The 18683-nt window shown below is 44.5% G+C and overlaps 1 protein-coding gene across 3 annotated transcripts in view; it reads left to right on the forward strand.

Moving 5' to 3' along the window:
- MYL4 (myosin light chain 4) overlaps window positions 1–18683 on the forward strand; it is a 34209-nt gene that overhangs the window by 5737 nt on the left and 9789 nt on the right. The window contains exons 2-4 of one of the 3 annotated variants that reach the window (XM_054537176.2): window positions 12692–12762; window positions 14211–14355; window positions 18609–18636. In XM_054537176.2, the coding sequence (XP_054393151.2) occupies window positions 14227–14355; window positions 18609–18636 (157 nt within the window). In that variant the 5' untranslated portion in view covers window positions 12692–12762; window positions 14211–14226. The remainder of the gene's footprint in view (window positions 1–12691; window positions 12763–14210; window positions 14356–18608; window positions 18637–18683) is intronic. The other 2 variants (XM_002834316.6, XM_009236633.3) reach the window with 2 other exon arrangements.

Genomic DNA, 18683 nt, shown 5'->3' on the forward strand with positions numbered 1-18683 from the left:
AAGTAGCTGGGATTACAGGTGCACGCCACCACACTGGGCTAATTTTTTTTTTTTTTTTTGAGACGGGGTTTTGCTCTTGTTGCCCAGGCTGGAGTGCAATGGCATGATCTTGGCTTACCGCAACCTCTGCCTCCCGGGTTCAAGCAATTCTCCTGCCTCAGCCTCCCAAGTAGCTGGGATTACAGGCATAGACCACCATGCCCAGCTAATTTTGTATTTTTAGTAGAGACAGGGTTTCTCCATGTTGGTCAGGCTGGTCTCGAACTCCCAACCTCAGGTGATCTGCCCGCCTTGGCCTTCCAAAGTGTTGGAATTACAAGTGTGAGCCACCGTGCCCAGCCAAGTATTTTTAGTAGAGACGGGGTTTTACCATGTTGGCCAGGCTGGTTTCCAACTCCTGATCTCAGGTGATCCGCCTGCCATGGCCTCCCAAAGTCACCCACTCTCTTGCCTCACAGGCTTTGCATGTACTGCACTCTCCCCAGAACCCTCTTAATTCCACTTTTCATCTTAATTCTATTCTTCATCTGGCTAGCTCTGCTTATCCTCCAAATATACTTCTTCCAGGCCTTTTCTGCTCCTCTGGGATAGCTTGGCTCTCCCTGCTGTTACTCTAGTGTTACCAGACTTGTCATTACTCCTATCACTCTTTGCTGTAATTATCTGTTTAACTGTCTACTTCTGGTCTAGCCTATAAGCTCCATGAGGGCAGAAGCCCTGTCTGCCTTGTTCCCTGTGTATTCTTGACACTTAATACAGTATCTGGCATCTAATGGGAACTTAGTATTATTTGTTTAATGAATGAATAGAATAAACTCACTGTGTTCCTAGTATTATTTTTGTTTGTTGATTGATGTTATAGACTGGTTGCATCTCCTCAAAATTCATATGTTGAAGCTAACCCCTAGTATGGCTATATTTCGACATGGGGTCTCTAAGGAAGTGATTAAAGTTAAATGATATCATAAAGATGGGGCCCTGATCCAACAGAATTAGTGTCCTTATAAAAAGATGCACAGGAAAGTTTGATCTCTCTGTGGGCATTCACCAAAGAAGGGTCATAGGAGGACACAGGGAGAAGGCCAACACTTAGGAAGAGAGCCCTCACGAGAATCTGTTTTGCCAGCACTTTGATCATGGACCTCTAGCCTCCAGAACTGTGAGAAAATAAATCTCTGATGTTCAAGCCACCCAGTGTGTGGTATGTTGTTATAGCAAGCCCAGGTAGACTTATATAATTGATTATTCTGTTTATGTCTTGTCTCCCTAATGCAAGGGCCAAGTCTTATATTTCTCTATATTGTTCTTTGAAAAACACCACATATATAGAAAATTCTTAAGAAATATTGACTGAGTGATTAAAGTGGAAGTCTTTCTACATATTATTTTTTCTTCCTGAAATACATTTCCCTTACTCTTTGAACAGTGAAATTCTATTTATCCTTCAAGCCTCAGCTTCAGTATCACATCCTCAGAATATTCCTAGACCTACCTAATTTAAATTCTTAACTCCAGCCTGTTATTCTCTCTCATGCCATTTTGGTTCTTTTCTTTCATAGTATGTATGGTAATTTTAATCGTATTTTTTTAATATAAGCTGCATTGAAGGCAGGGACCTTGGTTTGAACATTATGTCCCCATCACCTAGTTCAGTGCCCTGCACAAATATTATAAAATATATAAATATTTTTTGCTCTTGTTGTTTTGCTAAAATATTATAATATTTTGCTCTTGTTGTTTCGTTAAAATATTGTAAATATATAAATATTTTTGAAATATCTGATGATTGAATGACTTGATCACTTAATTTCATCTCACTGATCTAAACATGATGCTTTTTTTTGACTCCCCCTTTCTGGGCCCAGAGAACATGCTGGTCTTGCACATAAATCCTTAAGGGAATTTTTTTTTTTTTTTTTTTGAGACAGAGTCTCGCACTGTCGCCCAGGCTGGAGTGCAGTGGTGCGATCTCGGCTCACTGCAAGCTCCACCTCCCGGGTTCATGCCATTCTCCTGCTTCAGCCTCCTGAGTAGCTGGGACTATAGGCACCCGCCACCAGGCCTGGCTAATTTTTTGTATTTCGAGTAGAGACAGGGTTTCACTGTGTTAGCCAGGATGGTCTCGATCTCCTGACCTCGTGATCTGCCCGCCTTGGCCTCCCAAAGTGCTGAGATTACAGGCATGAGCCACCGCACCCGGCCAGATCCTTAAGGGATTTAAAGTCAAGGCAGTATCTGAAGTATTGAGACTATTCAGAAAATGCATCTTGATTGAGATGAGCTCTGAGATGTGCTAAATGGCCTATGACTAGGGCGCCTAGGGCTGACTCAAAAGCACAGGGAAATAAACTACAGACAGTCCCCAAGTTATGATTTTTTGACTTTATGATGGTGTAGAAGCAATGTGCATTCAGTAGAAACTATACTTCAGATACCTATACAAGCATTCTGTGTCTCACTTTCAGTACAGTATTCAATACATGAGATATTCAGCACTTCATTATAAAATAGGATTTCTGTTAGATGGCTTTGCCCAACTGTAGGCTAAGGTGAGTGTTCTAAGCATGTTTAAGGTAGGCTTTGCTAAACTATGATGTTCAGTAGGTTAGGTGTATTAAATGCATTTTTGACTTGATATTGTCAACTGATGGTGGGGAGCATCTGTAATAAAGGCAGAAGACTATAAGCAAATTAGCTTGTCTGGACTGGAGGCTGTATAAGCTTGGTTGAAATGGTGGTGTTGGGGACAGCTGATAAAAACCTTTGGGTTCCTGGCTGATGACTTTAGTTTTGATAAAATAGACCAAAGGAGCTGTTGATAATGATTAAGCTGGAGAGTGACCTCATGAGACCAGAATTTGAAAAAGATTATGCTAACAGCTGAGGATTATGTGCATTGGAGGAGAGAAAGACTAGGGGCTAGGAATGCAGCAGAGAGGCTGCCAGGGAGTCTGGGCAACTCTGAATATTCACTATTCTAGGATCTTAGATGGTTGAATCTGAAAAAAGATAGAAAATTTAAACAGTTTCAAGTTACTAATTTAAAATGAGAAATATTCTTATCCAATTCCTTGTCCTGAAGGCATTCAGATTCTAACCAGAAGACTGCTTACTGAGTACAGACTTAGAACAAAAAGAGTAAATTTAATGATCTTAGTGGCTATCGTCTCTTTTTTTTCTCAGAAGTGACGTATATACCTGACTACTAGATAAAAAATATCTATAGCATCTGGAGTGGATGCCCACCAAATAATAGATTATTTGCTTCTCTCTTTTCTAACTAGGCTCTAAGCAGCCTCATTTTTTCTCTGGGTAAATTGCAGAGCAATGGATTAAACACAGATTGATTATATTTTAGTATTCAGTATACACCGTAGCTGTCTTGAATAGACTTTGTTTTTGTTACAGATATGTGATTTGGGCGATAGAGGCTGATTTAGGTTTAAACCAGACTGAGTTGGGAGAGCCTCAGATGAGAAATATCCAAAGGTTAATTGAAAATGTGAAGCTTGGCCAGGCGCAGTAGCTCATGCCTGTGATCCCAGCACTTTGGAAGTTCAGGAGGATCACTCGAGGCCAGGAGTTTGAGAACAGCCTGGGCAACAAAGAGAGACCCTCATTTCTACAAAAAAATAAAAAACATTAGCCGGGCATGGTTGTGTATGCCTCTAGTCTTAGCTACTTGGGAGGCTGAGGTGGGAGGATCTCTTGAGCCTAGGAGTTCGAAGTTGCAGTGAGTTAAAATTATAGCACTGTATGGCCAGGTGTGGTGGTTCACACCTGTAATCCCATCACTTTGGGAGGCTGAGGCAGGCGGATCACGAGGTCGGGAGATCAACACCATCCTGGCTAACAAGGTGAAACCCTGTCTCTACTAAAAAAAAAATTACAAATTTAGCCGGGCGTGGTGGTGGGCGCCTGTAGTCCCAGCTACTTGGGAGGCTGAGGCAGGAGAATGGTGTGACCCCCGGAGGTGGAGCTTGCAATGAGCCGAGATTGTGCCACTGCACTCCAGCCTGGGCAACAGAGCCAGACTCTGTCTCAAAAAAAAAAAAAAAAAAAAAATTATACTACTGTATTCCAGCTGGAGAGATAGAGCAAGACTTTGTCTCAAAAAAAAAAAAAAAAAAACAAACCCACAAAAACAAACAAACAGGGAAAGAATTTGGGACTGGAGAGAGAGAGTTTTCAGGCAGAACTAAAAGCATCTTTTAGTTGTGCACCTTCTTTCAGTTGTACGATCCTCCCGCCTTGGCTTCCCAAAGTACTGGGATTATAGTCATGAGCTACTGTCCCCAGCCTGCAGGTACTTTTACTAAGATGAATAAGAGACCATTCCTGGCCCCAAGGAGCTCACTGTCTGGTGTAGAGGATGCAGACATACAAATACGTAGTTTTAATATAATGATAAATAGTTTCACAAAGATTTTACAAGGCATTACATTAACAAATGTGTACCTATATTCCCAGCTTCTTGGAGACCCTGTCTCAAAAAAAAAAGTACCTGCATACTGTAGGTGCTCAATACATGTTAGTTGTAGTAAAGTCTTTTTTTTTTTTTTTTTGAGACAGGGTCTCTGTCACCCACGCTGTAAAGCAGTGGCGCCATCTCAGCTCACTGCAACCTCTACTTCCTGAGTTCAAGCGATCCTCCCACTTCAGCCTCTGGAGTAGCTGGGACTACAGGCATGTGCCACCATACCTGGCTAATTTTTGTGTTTTTTTTTTTTGTAGAGACAGGGTTTTGCCATGTTACCCAGGCAGGTCTTGAATTCCTGGGCTCAAGCGATCCACCTACTTTGGCCTCCCAAAGTGCTGGAATTATAGGTGTGAGCCACCACACCTGGCCTCAATAAGTGTTAGTTGAATGAATGAATGAGAGTAATCTGAATGAGGGAGAGGAGAGTTGGTGGCAGAACTTTGGTGTTACAAGCATAGCAGAGAAGGCCCAAGACAAGCACACTAGATCTAGTCACAGGGAAGTCACTGGTGGTGTGCTAGAGAGGAAGTCAGAATTCAAGAAGTAAGAGAGGAAGTCGGTGGAAAGGGAAACTGAAAAGAGAGAATAATCTTTAGCATTAAAAATATATCCCCAATTGCTGAGAAAGGATTTGGGCTCTTTTTGCTTACTGAGAGCTACCCATGCTGTGGGTTCCAGGGTCATCTCTTCCACTGATGTCTCCTTGCTTCCTTGCCCCCTTGGGGGCTAGGCTTCTCCCTCAGAGAACCCCTTTGTCAGTTCTGCCAGCTCCCATGGTTGTCTTAGCATCCTGCATTCTAGTCTCAGGTCCGTCATAACTCAGTGTGGCGTTGGGCAAGTCACCCCCTTCTCTCTGGGCCTCTGAAGTTCCTTGTAGCTGTTAGCATATCTGGGATGATGCAGTTTGGATGACTGGTGAGGATTCCAACTTGCTGTCTGCTGCTTTGCAACTATAAATCTCTGCCAAACACCAGCTAGCCTGCCCTCTGCTTTAGATCCCTAGGTAGACTCTAACCCACCTTAGGCAGGCTCCCTCCCAGTGTCCTTCTCACAGAATTCAGTTCACACATACGTCACTAGACAGCACTGCCTTGATTGCAGTACAGAAATGAGCTTCAACCATTTAAACAATTGAGTGATGAGGCTGAACATATAGCATTCTCCACCTATGCTAAAGCAGTCAAGGAAATGAAGTTTGACAGGATGATTTAAAGTGTTGGCCGGGCGCTATGGCTCATTCCTGTAATCCCAGCACTTTGGGAGGCCAAGGCAGGTGGATCACTTGAGGTCAGGAGTTTGAGACCATCCTGGCCAACATGGTGAAACCCTGTCTCTACTAAAAATATAAAAATTAGCTTGGCATGGTAGCAGGCACCTGTAATCCCAGCTACTCAGGAGGCTGAGGCAGAAGAATCGCTTGAACTAGGGAGGCGGAGGTTGCAGTAAGCCGAGATCGAACCACTGCACTCCAGCCTGGGTGATAGAGTGAGACTCCGTCTCAAAAAATAAATAAGAAAAAATAAAGTATTGTGATAGCTAGTTTTACTGTGGTCCTTGAACTTTGATTTTAGACACCTTTCCCCTCCTTTTATGCTTTCATTTTTGGTGTTCTGGGCCTTATGAATTATTGAGCCTTCAGGTGATTCATTGCTTTTTTTTTCCTCCCTCCTTGATGGGAGGGATTCTTATATACAGAGGATTGGGTTAATCATTCTCCTGATTTATGGCCTTTTTTCTTCAGTGGTCCATGCAAGGCCTTTCTTGTTTAATTACTTATTTCTTTTCTTTTTTTTTTTTTCTTTTTTGAGACGGAGTTTTGCTCTTGTTGCCCAGGCTGCAGTGCAATGGCACGATCTCTGCTCACAGCAACCTCCGCCTCTCCCAAGTTCAAGCAATTCTCATGCCTCAGTCTCCCAAGTAGCTGAGATTACAGGCATGCGCCACCACACCCGGCTAATTTTGTATTTTTAGCAGAGACGAGGTTTCTCCATGTTGGTCAGGCTGGTCTCAAACTCCCGACCTCAGGTGATCCACCCGCCTCGGCCTCCCAAAGTGCCGGGATTACAGGCGTGAGCCACCACGCCTGGTCGGATTACTTATTTATTTTCTTTTATCTCGTTGCCCCATCCATCCAAACCACACCCACTCTAGGCAATTATTGAATACTTTTAAACTGTATTTTTTTGTTTTTATGTGTTCTTGGATAATGGAGAATGCTTTTAGTATGTGTGTATTATTAAAAATTTTAATAATATTTAGCCAATACACCCAAAATGTTATCATTTCAACATGTAATCAATATGAGATATGTTATATTCTTCTTTGTCTTCTTTTTTGAGACGGAGTCTCATTCTGTCGCCCAGGCTAGAGTGCAGTGGCTCCATCTCGGCTTACTGCAATCTCCGCCTCCAGCGTTCAAGTGATTCTCCTGCCTCAGCCTCCCGAGTAGCTGGGATTACAGGCACGTGCCACCACACCCAACTAATTTTTGTATTTTTAGTAGAGAAGGGGTTTCACCATGTTGGCCAGGCTGGTCTCAAACTCCTGACCTGAAGTGATCCACCTGCCTTGGCCTCCCAAAGTGCTGGGATTACAGGCATGAGCCACTGTGCCCGGCCCACATTCTTTTTTTGTACTTCAAAATCCAGTATGTATTTTACTGTTACAGCATATCTCAATTTGGATGGTAAATTTCATTATAAACACTTAACCTGTATTTAGATTTCATAAAATGCACAGTCGAAAAAGTAGATTCATATACCTAAGTTGTCCCAAGCATACTTAAAAGTTTTCTAATAATCAAATATCAAAAAAGTATTTTCCTTTAATGTTTACATGCAAACTGACAAAACTACTTCATATTAGTCATATTTATTTTAGCAGAATTGACTTGACTTTGAAGCAAAAACATATCAGTTTTAAAACTACATCTGTCCAAGTTAAGTAAATTCACTAACTCTCGTGTCAACTCAGTATTATTAACATGAAATTCAAAGAGGTATTGTATAAATTGAAAAAGCAACTCAATTTATTAATATCAACAAAAGCAACTCTAAATTTATTAATATCAACAAAGCATTCTTTAAGCTTTTCTTGTTTTTGTAGCCAATTTACATAATACTGTTTATTACAATTAGAATCTTCTGCATACTTACATTGAAATAATGTATATTGATTTGTATTGTGAAAGGTTTCAATTTGAGCATAAATTCTTTCACCTATCTAGATAAGTCAGAGATGTTTTCTTTCCTTGAAGCTTAAATTTATTTATTTATTTATTTATTTACTTATAGACAGAGTCTCATTCTGTTGCCCAGGCTGGAGTGCAGTGGTACAATCTTGGCTCACTGCAGCCCTGCCTCCCTAGTTCAAGCAATTCTCTTGTCTCAGCCTCCTGAGTATCTGGAATTACAGGCATGCACCGCCATGCCCAGCTAATTTTTGTATTTTTAGTAGAGACAGGGTTTCACCATGTTGGCCAGGCTGGTCTTGAACTCCTGACCTCAAGTGATCTGCCTGCCTCAGCCTCCCAAAGTGCTGGGAATACTGGGCTAAAACATTTCGACTTCTATCTTTCATGTCCCTTTTTTTAAATTGTCAATTAAATATAAACATACTATCCTCCATATCTCTTAGCTTTTCTTTTATGTTTTCTATTTCTTTGCCCTCTTTTTTTCTTCTGGGAGATAGTCTCTCTTTTGTTTTTCAATTCCCTAATTTGTTTCCCAGCTATATCTATTCTGCCACTTTTCAAATCTATCATGTGCTCTATTTTGGTGATTACTTCTTCATACATAAGATATCTGCCTGTTTTTTAAAACTATTTTTTCTTATTTCATCGATTATACTTTTTATAGTTGATATTCTGTTTGTTCTTTACATTTTCTTGTCCTGGTGTCATATTAGTAATATTTTCTTTTATCTCTTTTAGCATGATTTTTGGGCTACTTTTAAAATCTTGGTCCATCTGTTGTCATATTTCCACTTACGTTACACTGTGTAATCAAGTAAGTTGTATCCTTTCGGATGAGTTGTGCTATTCAGGTGTCTTGTTATTTTGTCCTTGGTCATACAGGTTGTTCTGTCCAACAATGCATACTAGTGCCATTGAGCTTAGAAGTTGAAGGCTGGGGGTGAATGAGCCCTAAAACTGAGAACCCTTGGCTCCCAAACTCCCAAGTCCATCATGCTCAGACTCATAAAATATCTCTCCATGTCAGGGCTTCACCCTTTGCCCTCCCATCAGGGAAAAGCAGCCTTAGGAGTACAGGCGTGAGCCACCGTGTCTGTGGCCAAAACACTTCTTAGAGTGTAGTTCACATGCTCTGGAAATTTAGAGGGCTAAGGAGGGGGAACATCTGTCTAAAGTTGGGTTGACCCCTTACCTGTTTTGATCACAAGCACAGTGGATCTCCAGTGCTTTGCTGTTACTCTTACCAACACCCGGACCGCAGTTTGAGTCATGGAGAGTGAGGGAGTAGCACTGTTTGTCATAAGACAGTGGTGGAGGAAAAGAGAGATCAGAACCCTGAGAGCTCCTTTTCTTTTTTTAATCATTCCACAGCTGTGCCTGGCCACTTCCTGCCTCTAATAAGAGCCATCCTTCTGCCACACACACCAATTCAAAACAAGGTCCTCTCCTTCACCCAAGGGGTTTCTTGAGGTTTTCTTCATTTCTTGGTATTTTCTCTTTGTAACTCTTCTGTGGGTGATCTTGGGATAGGGAGCCACGGTCACAGTAGTTCCATCAGGATCCAAGCTTAAAGATCTTGAGCAGTTGCAGTTGCTTTGTGCTAGACACTTTGTTCTACGTGTGCCACCTGTATTAACTCATTTAATCTTCACAACTACCTTGTAGTTATAACAGCCACATTTTACAGATGAGAAAACTGAGGCATAAAGAAGTTAAAAAGTAACCAGGTGTGGTAGGGTGCACCTGTAGTCCCAGCTACTTGGGAGACTGAGGCGGGAGAATCACTTGAACCAGGGAAATGGAGGCTGCAATGAACTATGTTTCACCACTGCACTCCAGCCTGAGTGACAAAGTGAGACCCTGTCTCGAAAAAAAAAAAAAAGTTAACTAACTAAGCCAGGACTCTAAACCAGGCAGTCTGATTCATGAGTCAGCCTTCTTAACCTCTGCCTTGCAGTGAAACCCAAATTACCCAGTAGTCTCTATGGGGACGATTGACAAAGTCTTGGCCAGGGCATTGTCCTGTGATGTCCAGGCTTGTGAGACATTGGTCAGAGGAGAGAGAGAGAGAGGGTGACAGGAACAAGGCATTAACAGCCAGGCTAGCTGTCAGCAGCATTTGATCCCAGGCAAGAGACTCTAATGGACCTCTCTCTGAGCAGGACACAGACAGGCTCTGTGTGGTTAGAGATGAAGGGAGGAGGAGGAGTGAGTGTTTGCGAGCTCAGCCCAAATGAGGGCTGATGCCACTTCTCCTTTGTGCATTTGTGTCTGAATTTGACATCTGATGTAAACCGGTTGGTGTTAAATTCTGTCTTGTGTTTTCAGTCTGCTGAATTGGAAGTCCCTCATGGGAGCATTTGCGTGAGCCTCAGCAACTCTGGCTCAGAAACCACCAGATGCTTCCCAGAGAAAGTTGTTTGGCTGCCAGTACCCACTGCCATACTTGCCTCTTCACACTACTACGTCTCCTTCTTTCCTTGGCTCTGATGGGCCAACACATACTGTAGGGCAAGTCTGTGTCACAGGCCCTGGGAAGGGTACTCTCAATTGGTAAGATTTGAAGGTGAAGGTCACTGGCCATGAAACGGAATGAGATGCAAGCTTGGACTCCATAAGAGGATGGAAGCTTGGACTCCAGTTACGGGCTCTAATGAAGCGTGGAGTCATGAATTTTAGTAAAAACAAGGCCAGGGGGTGATATGTTGCTTCTTCATGCATGGCTCTTTCCCTGAAACCACAGCTCTCCTCCAGTTGTTTCTGAAGTGCCAGGCACTTTTTTCACTGGGGCTGCTGAAAACGAATCTGATTTGAGGAGCATCTCCTTCCCTGCTGGGGCACCTGTGCCTAAGGTTTCAGGTGGTTGGGCGTGCCTTCTCCGAGTGTTCTCCGTCAGACAGGCTGCCTGGCCCTAGAGACCTGCCACATGCTTTCTGAGCCACAAATATTTTACACCATGAGTTCCCAGCTGCTGCCCTTCCCCCTGTTTCCATTCCTCTCCACCTCTTCCTCATTCCTAATCCCACACCTTAAAATCCCTTTAGCCACTGTCACCTTACATTGTCCCTTTCTCATGTGGACCTCTCTCTGGAAGTTCCAAATCTGGGAAGCCTGAATGCACCTCTAGCTTCAACCTGCTTGGCAAAGGAAAGTGAAATGAACATCTTTGAATGTTTCCTACATGGCAGAGGTTGTTTGCAGTGCCTTACTTACATTATTTCATACAAATCTCATGACAATTTGAAAAGGAAATGTTTACCCTCGAAGGTCCTGAGGCTACTCAGGCCTAGATTAGAAAGTGGCAAAACCAGGCTTCAGACCCATCACTGTCTACCTCCAGAGTCCACAGTCTTTGCGTGATTTTGGATGTCTCTGGAGCCCCATTCAGCTTTCCCAGCTTTCTAACCGCATAGCTCTGTTCCCATGCAGACTTGATATTTTGCTTCTTAGAATTTAGAAAAGAAAGGGGAGTGGGGTGGGGGAAAAAAGGAAAAGAAGAAAAGAAAAGAACAACCTTCCAGCTTTTTCTTCTGAGGATCATACGTCTTTGTAGAATAACTACAACAATAACATAATAATAACTTGTTGTGTGTGCGTGTGTGTTTTAACTGGAAGGGGGCATGTGTCATTGAGTGATTATTTAAAAAAATTTTAAGCCATGGAACCATTAGAAAATGATACTGTTTTACATACTGGAAGCTCCAGTATGTAAAACACAGGAGTGGTGGTGACTGAAGTGATGGTGGTGGAAGGAGCTCCAAGGCCTGGCTTTTCTATGTCCCCTGCAGCCAGAAGCATGTCACCTATAAAGCAAGATAGCAAGATTGCTAGTCTCAGGATTCTGTTGAACATGGTTTGAAAGTCTCCTGACTGTTTTTTCTTTTAAAATAAGCAAGCTGAGGCCCAGAGAGGGGAAGTGGCTGGCAAAGTCAGGACTAGTGCCTGGGTCTCCCAGCTTCTATCCTGCAGCTCTTTACAGAAATCCCAGTTTGTATATTTTTGCACAAACTCCGCAGGATGCAGTCCAGGAGGGGATGCAGGTGGAGGTGGAGAAGGAGGAGGGCCTGGGCTTCCACTTTTTCTCTTTCCTCATCACCAGCAACCTGAACTCCCAAACCCTGTGGGGAATGGGGTAGGTCAGGGAGAGGACTGACAGGGATTATAGAAGAGTGCGAGCAAAGGTACAAGGGATCAAGTATGGTAGCCAACAAGGAAGAGAGGTGAGGCAGAAGATGAGGGGAGGAGGTGAGGTACACAGAGCAAAGGAGCCGCCATCCTAGCTCAGGACCAGGGCTGGGCTAGAATCTGGGCCCTGGTCTCATTCTAGTATTCCCTTGAGCAAGTCCTGGCCCTTTTTCCTGCCTGTTTCCTTTGAGGGCTTCTCTGTCACCACCAGTGAGCGTGTATAGGCTACAGGAGGAGCAGTGAAGAGCAGTGTGCTACAGAGAGCACTGCACCCCGGGAAACAGAATTAGTTGGCCCGGCTCTGCCTATAAGTAGCTGAATGTCTTGAGGCAACTTAAACATTTCCCTGGACCTTAGATTCCTTGCCTGTAAAACAAGATGGGGCCAGATGATCTCTAAGGGTCCTTTTGGCTCTGAAAGCAATGATCTGGGGCATGGAACCTGTAGTTAGAGAGCTGGGGAATGGGCAGATGTGGGCTCCAGGGCACCCAGAATTGCAGGCTTAGGAGCTAACAGCAACCAAGATTCTGTAGTCTAGCAATCTTGCTTTACAGGTGAGGAAACGGCCTAGAAAGGCAAAGTGATTTTTTGCTTCTCTCGGCTTTATTCCTCTTTTCCTCTGAACTGTAGAGTCTAAAGATTCAGCACAAAGCAGTTTTGTGTAGTGGATACATAAGCTTTTTTGTTGTTATTTTTTCTGAATTATTTTGTTGACTTTCAAAGTTTTTTTTACATAAACAGTAAATGCTCGTTATAAAAATTTCTATTAATACAGGAAGTGAAAAAAGTAAAAAACTGCAAATTGCCATTATCCTCCCACCCTTACCCCCTAGGTCCCCAGAGGTGTCTCTGTTAACAGTTCAGCGTGTATCCATCCTGACTCCTCCAGTGAATGCAGAAACTTGTACGTCTCTCCCCCACAAATGGATTATCATATACATTATTCAAGCATAGACTTTAGAATCAGACATATCTAGAGTCTAATCCCAGCTTATAGCTAATTATTTGAGTGACCTTGGCCAAGTTGTTCATCCAGTTTTAGTCTCAATCTCCCCATGTGTAAAATGAAAATAATAATAGTATCTACCTGGCCTGGCCTGGTGGCTTACGCCTATAATCCCAGCCCTTTGGAAGGCCGAGGCTAGTGGATCCCTTGAGCTCAAGAGTTCAAGACCAACCTGGGCAATTTAGCAAGACCTCATCTCTACTGAAAAACAAAAAACAAAAAACTCCCCCAAAATTAGCCAAGTGTGGTGGTGTGCACCTGTAGTCCCAGCTACTCGGAAGGCTGAGGTGGGAGAATCGCTTGAGCCAGGAAAGACGAGGCTGCAGTGAGCTGTGATTGCACCACTGCACTCCAACCTGAGCAACAGAGTGATACCTTGTTTCTGTTAAAACAAACAAACAAAATAGTATCTACCTTATAGGATCATGGTGACGATTTAATGAGTTTTATATGAATAGCACTTAACAGTTCCTGGTACTGATAGTAGTAAGCACTAACACACACACACACACACACACACACACACACAGAGCACAGAATGAGTTAGAGGTAAAGGGAAAACTAAACCCCAAGTTTTCTGACCCTCAGTCTCCTCGACTTTCTACCACATCTCTCTGCTTCTCTCCTAGGTGCCTAGGCATGGGTTCAGTGCTCACTATTTGTTGAATGAATGACTGGGGTTGTGTGTAAGAGGGTAGATCTAGGGATCTGAGGTCTGTGGAGTTCCTAGGATGCCTGCTCTGGAAAATGGAGGCTTTCATCCTATGGGTTGGGAGGGTGTGGGGCAGTGTGGGTTGGCTGGACCAGCTGTTGCTTCGGAGCTCCATGCCTGGAGAGTTGGGCCTCTAGGCAGAGCTGAGGGCCCAGAGTGGCTCTCAGCTTAAAGGATCTTGGCTTAGAAGGAATGTGCAGTGGGCTGCCTCTGCTCAGGAGGGGCTAAAAAAAGCCTCACCCTCCCCTGGGCTTTGTGTGAGGCTTATCAACTGCTCAAGTCAGCTCATCTCTCCGGCTGCTCTGGCATATTTGAGAAGGTCTGTTTCCCTGGTCCTTCTGGGTTTCCACCAATTGGCAGGAAGGGATCAGCCTGTCCTAGAGGTGAAGAGAGAGGTGTGGCGTAAAGGGGAGGGGGCTGGTGGCCCCAAACCTGGTGACAATACACAGTTGTCAGCTGTACCCTGCTGGCGTTTCTTCCTTTTATAGTCAGCAGCAGTTGCTCTCGCTTTCACCCAGCCCCTCTGTGGGGGCTCCTGCCCAGGATAAAAGGGAAGGGAGGCGGCCCAGGCTCCTATCTCATCTCCCAGACGCCAAGTCTCTTGGTTTCTTCTTAAATCACTCCTCTGCCAAAGATCCCAACAAGACAACATGGCTCCCAAGAAGCCTGAGCCTAAGAAGGAGGCGGCCAAGCCAGCTCCAGCTCCAGCCCCTGCACCAGCCCCTGCCCTAGCTCCTGAGGCTCCCAAGGAACCTGCCTTTGACCCCAAGAGTGTAAAGGTAAGTGAGGCTCAGCCATTAGGATAGAGGTGGGGATGACATTCAGAGTCCTTTTGCTCTAGAGCTTAGCAATCTACTTTATGTGGGCCGGACTGGGATGAGGACTAGGGTGTCCATGCCCCAGACCGCAGTCCCATGGGGCAGTGGAGCGGGTGTTGGGGCTGATGAGGGGGAGATTGGGTCATAAACCTTTTCCGTCAAGAATGAGGTGCTGCTTTGAGGGAGCCTTGTCCTGCTACCCTAGATTTGTGCAGCTAAGTTGGGAATGGGGGGAGGTACAACCAACCATCCATCCACCCTTTTATAAGGCATTATGAGGACCACCATAGCAAAGTAAAAGAGACTAGCATTTTCCTAGCAGATAGTGGGATATCTTTATGGAGAACAGACACATCATGGCAGCTGCCAGTGTAACTTGGAGTAAGTGATATAAACAGTCAGGGAATATCCTCCCTGTGCACAGCAGTTTGGGAAAGGCTTCACTCACAAACACTCTTACGGCAGGTGAGGGCAGGGTGGGAAGGAGGTTGTGGTTAAGGTAAGAGGAGCCTGGATTCCTCTCTTTCTTTCCTTACCCAGATGGGCCTTTCCTTCTGTGGCCTTAGCCTGGGTTCCTATCTGTAGCATGCAGAGGACTGGCCCACCCCGGGCTGAGACCCTCTCTCCAACCGGGTCAGGAAGCTGGACCTGGTTCCTTTGCCCTACCCTGCTCTCCTCACACAAAACATTCCTCTCCCTGGAGCTGGTGTGGGCCCTGCCTGCTGACTCAGTCATTTTAGACCTCCCAGCTCTCTGGCCCAGCTGCTGAAGGAATGGAACTGGTGGGAGAGGGGTGGGCTGAAGAGGGAGGGGGCCAGAGACCTCTGGAGAGGAGCAGTTTTAAGCCTTGGCACCAGAGTGGAAAAGGTCAAGTGGCTACTGGTATGAAGAGCTATTAATAACAGGTTGGGAGTGCTGAGCCCCCAGGGATCTCAGCCTTAGGACAGGGCCGGGAGTGGTGAGGGATCAGGTCAAAATAAGAGCACAGGACCAGGTTCTGTGACAAGCAGGGAAATTAAAACCCAGAGCTCTAATTGTATGACCTCCCTGCCCTCTGAGAATTCCTCTCATACCCACAGCCAGGATAACCCTACAATTATTATGCCAAAGACCCAGTCCCCGCAAGGGACAGGAGTTAAGGTGGAACTGCTTAGCCAAGAGTTGGAGGCAATTGCCCCATTTCTGAGCTTGGTTATGGCTCACTCTGGGGAAACTGAGGCTACTGTAGGACCCTGAAAACATCTGCAGGTTTTCTAGGTCATACATCACTCCATTTACAAGCTGAGCCTGGCAGGAAAAGCTGACTATTTGCCCCTTCAGGATCCCTCCTCGCCTTTATTTCTGATTTGTTCCAATAAAGCACTGTGCCTTTGGGTGGGTTGCCAGGCCTGGTCCCTGGTGTCTGGGCAACAGCTGCCTAGTGGCATCAAACTGGTGTCCTTCCCTTGGCCTGTCACTTCTTTCATTCACTCTCCTCTCTCAATTTCTCACCCATGAGAAATTGCACCCCTGGTTGCAATCCTCTTTTCCATATCTGCAGTTTCATGGGGGTTGTTGAAGTTGCTTTGAAGTAGAAAAAAAATAGATATCTTTTATGAGAGCCATTTTCCCTATTATTGTGTTATACTTACCCAGTTCCTTTGATTAGAAGGTTCTTTACTCCAAGACAGAGCAGAAGTCAGATGAGGTGACTCATGTTTATAATCCCAGCCCTTTGGGAGGCTGAGGCGGGAGGGTAATTTGAGGCCAGGCATTTGAGTCCAGCCTGGGCAACATGGCAAGATCCTTGTCTCTACAAATAAATAAATAAATTATAAAAAAGATTCGAAGATAGAACAGAAGCAAACTTAAGCCCAGTGTGTGTAGTTATGACCACGTCTATTGAGATTTTAAGTTTTTACATTAATTGCTCTTACATGTTTATTTCTGGTACTTAAAGCATTGCAAAGTAAGGCAAACTGTGCCTTTTCCTCAGAGTGAATGCAGAGCATCCTTCACCCCATCTAGGGGGTTCCTTTAACTTTCTGACCACCCCCTACTTTTGGCAGTCTATTCCTAGCCACAACTAGTTTTCTTTCCAACCCGGTTAACTCTCCGCTGCCCCAACCTATCTCCAGCTCATGGCTGCCACCTCTGGGTCCTCATGAATGGAGGTCAGTTCTCGGAGATGAGACGGGATGGGCACAGCACAGGCAGCAGCAGAATTAGGACTAGGAATGATGGCACTTGAAGAAGAGGCTCCAGGATTGGAACCACCACCAGTGGAGAGGGGATGGGATGGGATGGGGTGGGGTGGGGTGCATAAGGACCACGAGGTAACATACAAGATCTTAAATCAAAATGATGACTTGGGCTGGGTGTGGTGGCTCACGCCTGTAATCTCAGCACTTTGGGAGGTCGAGGCGGGTGGATTACCTGAGGTCAGGAGTTCGAGGCCAGCCTGGCCAACATGGTGAAACCCTGTCTCTACTAAAAATACAAACAAATTAGCTGGGCATTATGGCAGGTGCCTGTAATCTCAGCTACTGAGGCAGGAGAATCGCTTGAACCTGGGAGGCAGAGGTCGCAGTAAGCCAAGATCACACCATTGCACTCCAGCCTGGGTGACAAGTGCGAAACTCCATCTCAAAAAATAAGAATAAAAAATAAAATAAAATGATGACTTATACTTGGCCATTGTCATTCACTCTCCTCTTCTGTACTCAGCATTAAATTATTATGCATTATGAGGGAGAAATCTAAAATGTATTACTTCATTCAACAAATTTTTTTCAGTGTCCACTATGTACTGAGCATTTCAGTGAACAATAACAAGAATCCTTGCCTGAGGGAGCAGTGGCTTCAAGGAGACAGAGTGCACGTAAAGGCATGACTGGAAACAATTAGGAAGCGTGGAGGGCCCATGCCAATTGCTCTTGCTGTCCCAGAGTGCCTAAGAGTGTGTCAGAAGACAAAATTAGAAGGCATTTTAGTTTAAAGATCTGAATTGGCTTTTATGTTTGAGTCTAGAATCTGGCAACAATGAGCCGAGCAGAGGAGGTGGTATTATAGACAAAGAAAGGCTGAGGTAAGCAGAAACGAAGAGCAAAATGCAAATTGTTCATTGCAAAGTTACTTTTCTTGTAAAGGTTAAAGCAGATGGCACTTTCTTATCAAGCTGGCTGAAACTGTCGTGTTTGAGGATTTGGCTATTATCTCTTACTTTCCTGATTTCTTGGAAAATCAGATGAACAACTTAGTTTCAGCTTGGTGACATGGAACTTCAGCATGAGTAAATCTATTTTGGTTTGGTCTGTTGGGCCTAGTGTAGGAGCTCAGTACAAACCAATGGCCTCTTATAAATTGTACTTAACAAGGGATATGTGCTGAAGGAGGGGTTGGAGTGGGATGCGGTGTGAGAAGCCTTCATTGAAGGGAGTGGATTTAAAATCAGAATCAAACAGAAAGAGCAGTCCGAGGGTGGGGAGTGGTGGTGCCCAAAGAGGGCAGAAGTGCAGCTTGTCAGAGGACTATGGACTAGGAAGAGATTGAAGGGGCAACAGTGAGGGCAATTTGTGGGTGGCTAGGATGAAGAATTTACCTCAGACCCAAAGGCATTGCAACAGGCAGTCCGCATAGGTTCTAGAATTATCCAGGGAATTTTTCTTTCCCTTTCCCTCTTACCTGGAGCCATCGCTTAATAAGCGGTATTGAGAGAGCTTTGGAGTCTGCATTACAGTTGTCCCTCGTTATCTGTAGGGGATTAGTTCCAGGACCCCCACGGATACCAAAATCTGAGGATGCTCATGTCTCCTATATAAAGTTTGCATATTTGCATATAATCTACACACAACCTCCTGTATAATTTAAATCATCTCTAGGTTACTTATAATACCTAGTACAATGTGAATACCATGTGATAGTTGTTACGTTATATATTTTTTATATTATATTTTATTGTCGTGTGGTTATTTATTGTTTTCCGAATATTTTCAATCCAGAGTTGGTTGAACCTGGGGAGGAGGGCCGACTGTATTTTATAGCCTGTCAGTTGTGGCTCATTCATCAGGAGACTTGTGTTTTACCCTTAGCACAAGTCTCCTTCCCTGCTTATCAGTGGCCTGCTGGAGGTGGCCAGACTGTATTGGAAGCCACTTCTGCTTCTACTTCCCTTTGGGGGCCTTTACAATTGCTTTTAGCAATCCAAGCCCTCACTCCTATTTCCCTCCCTACAGATAGACTTCACTGCCGACCAGATTGAAGGTGAGTATGGACAACCCCACCTCTCCGTCTATTTTGCACTTTCCTGG

This window comes from Pongo abelii, chromosome 19 (assembly GCF_028885655.2).
Source record: "Pongo abelii isolate AG06213 chromosome 19, NHGRI_mPonAbe1-v2.0_pri, whole genome shotgun sequence".
Taxonomy (NCBI): domain Eukaryota; kingdom Metazoa; phylum Chordata; class Mammalia; order Primates; family Hominidae; genus Pongo; species Pongo abelii.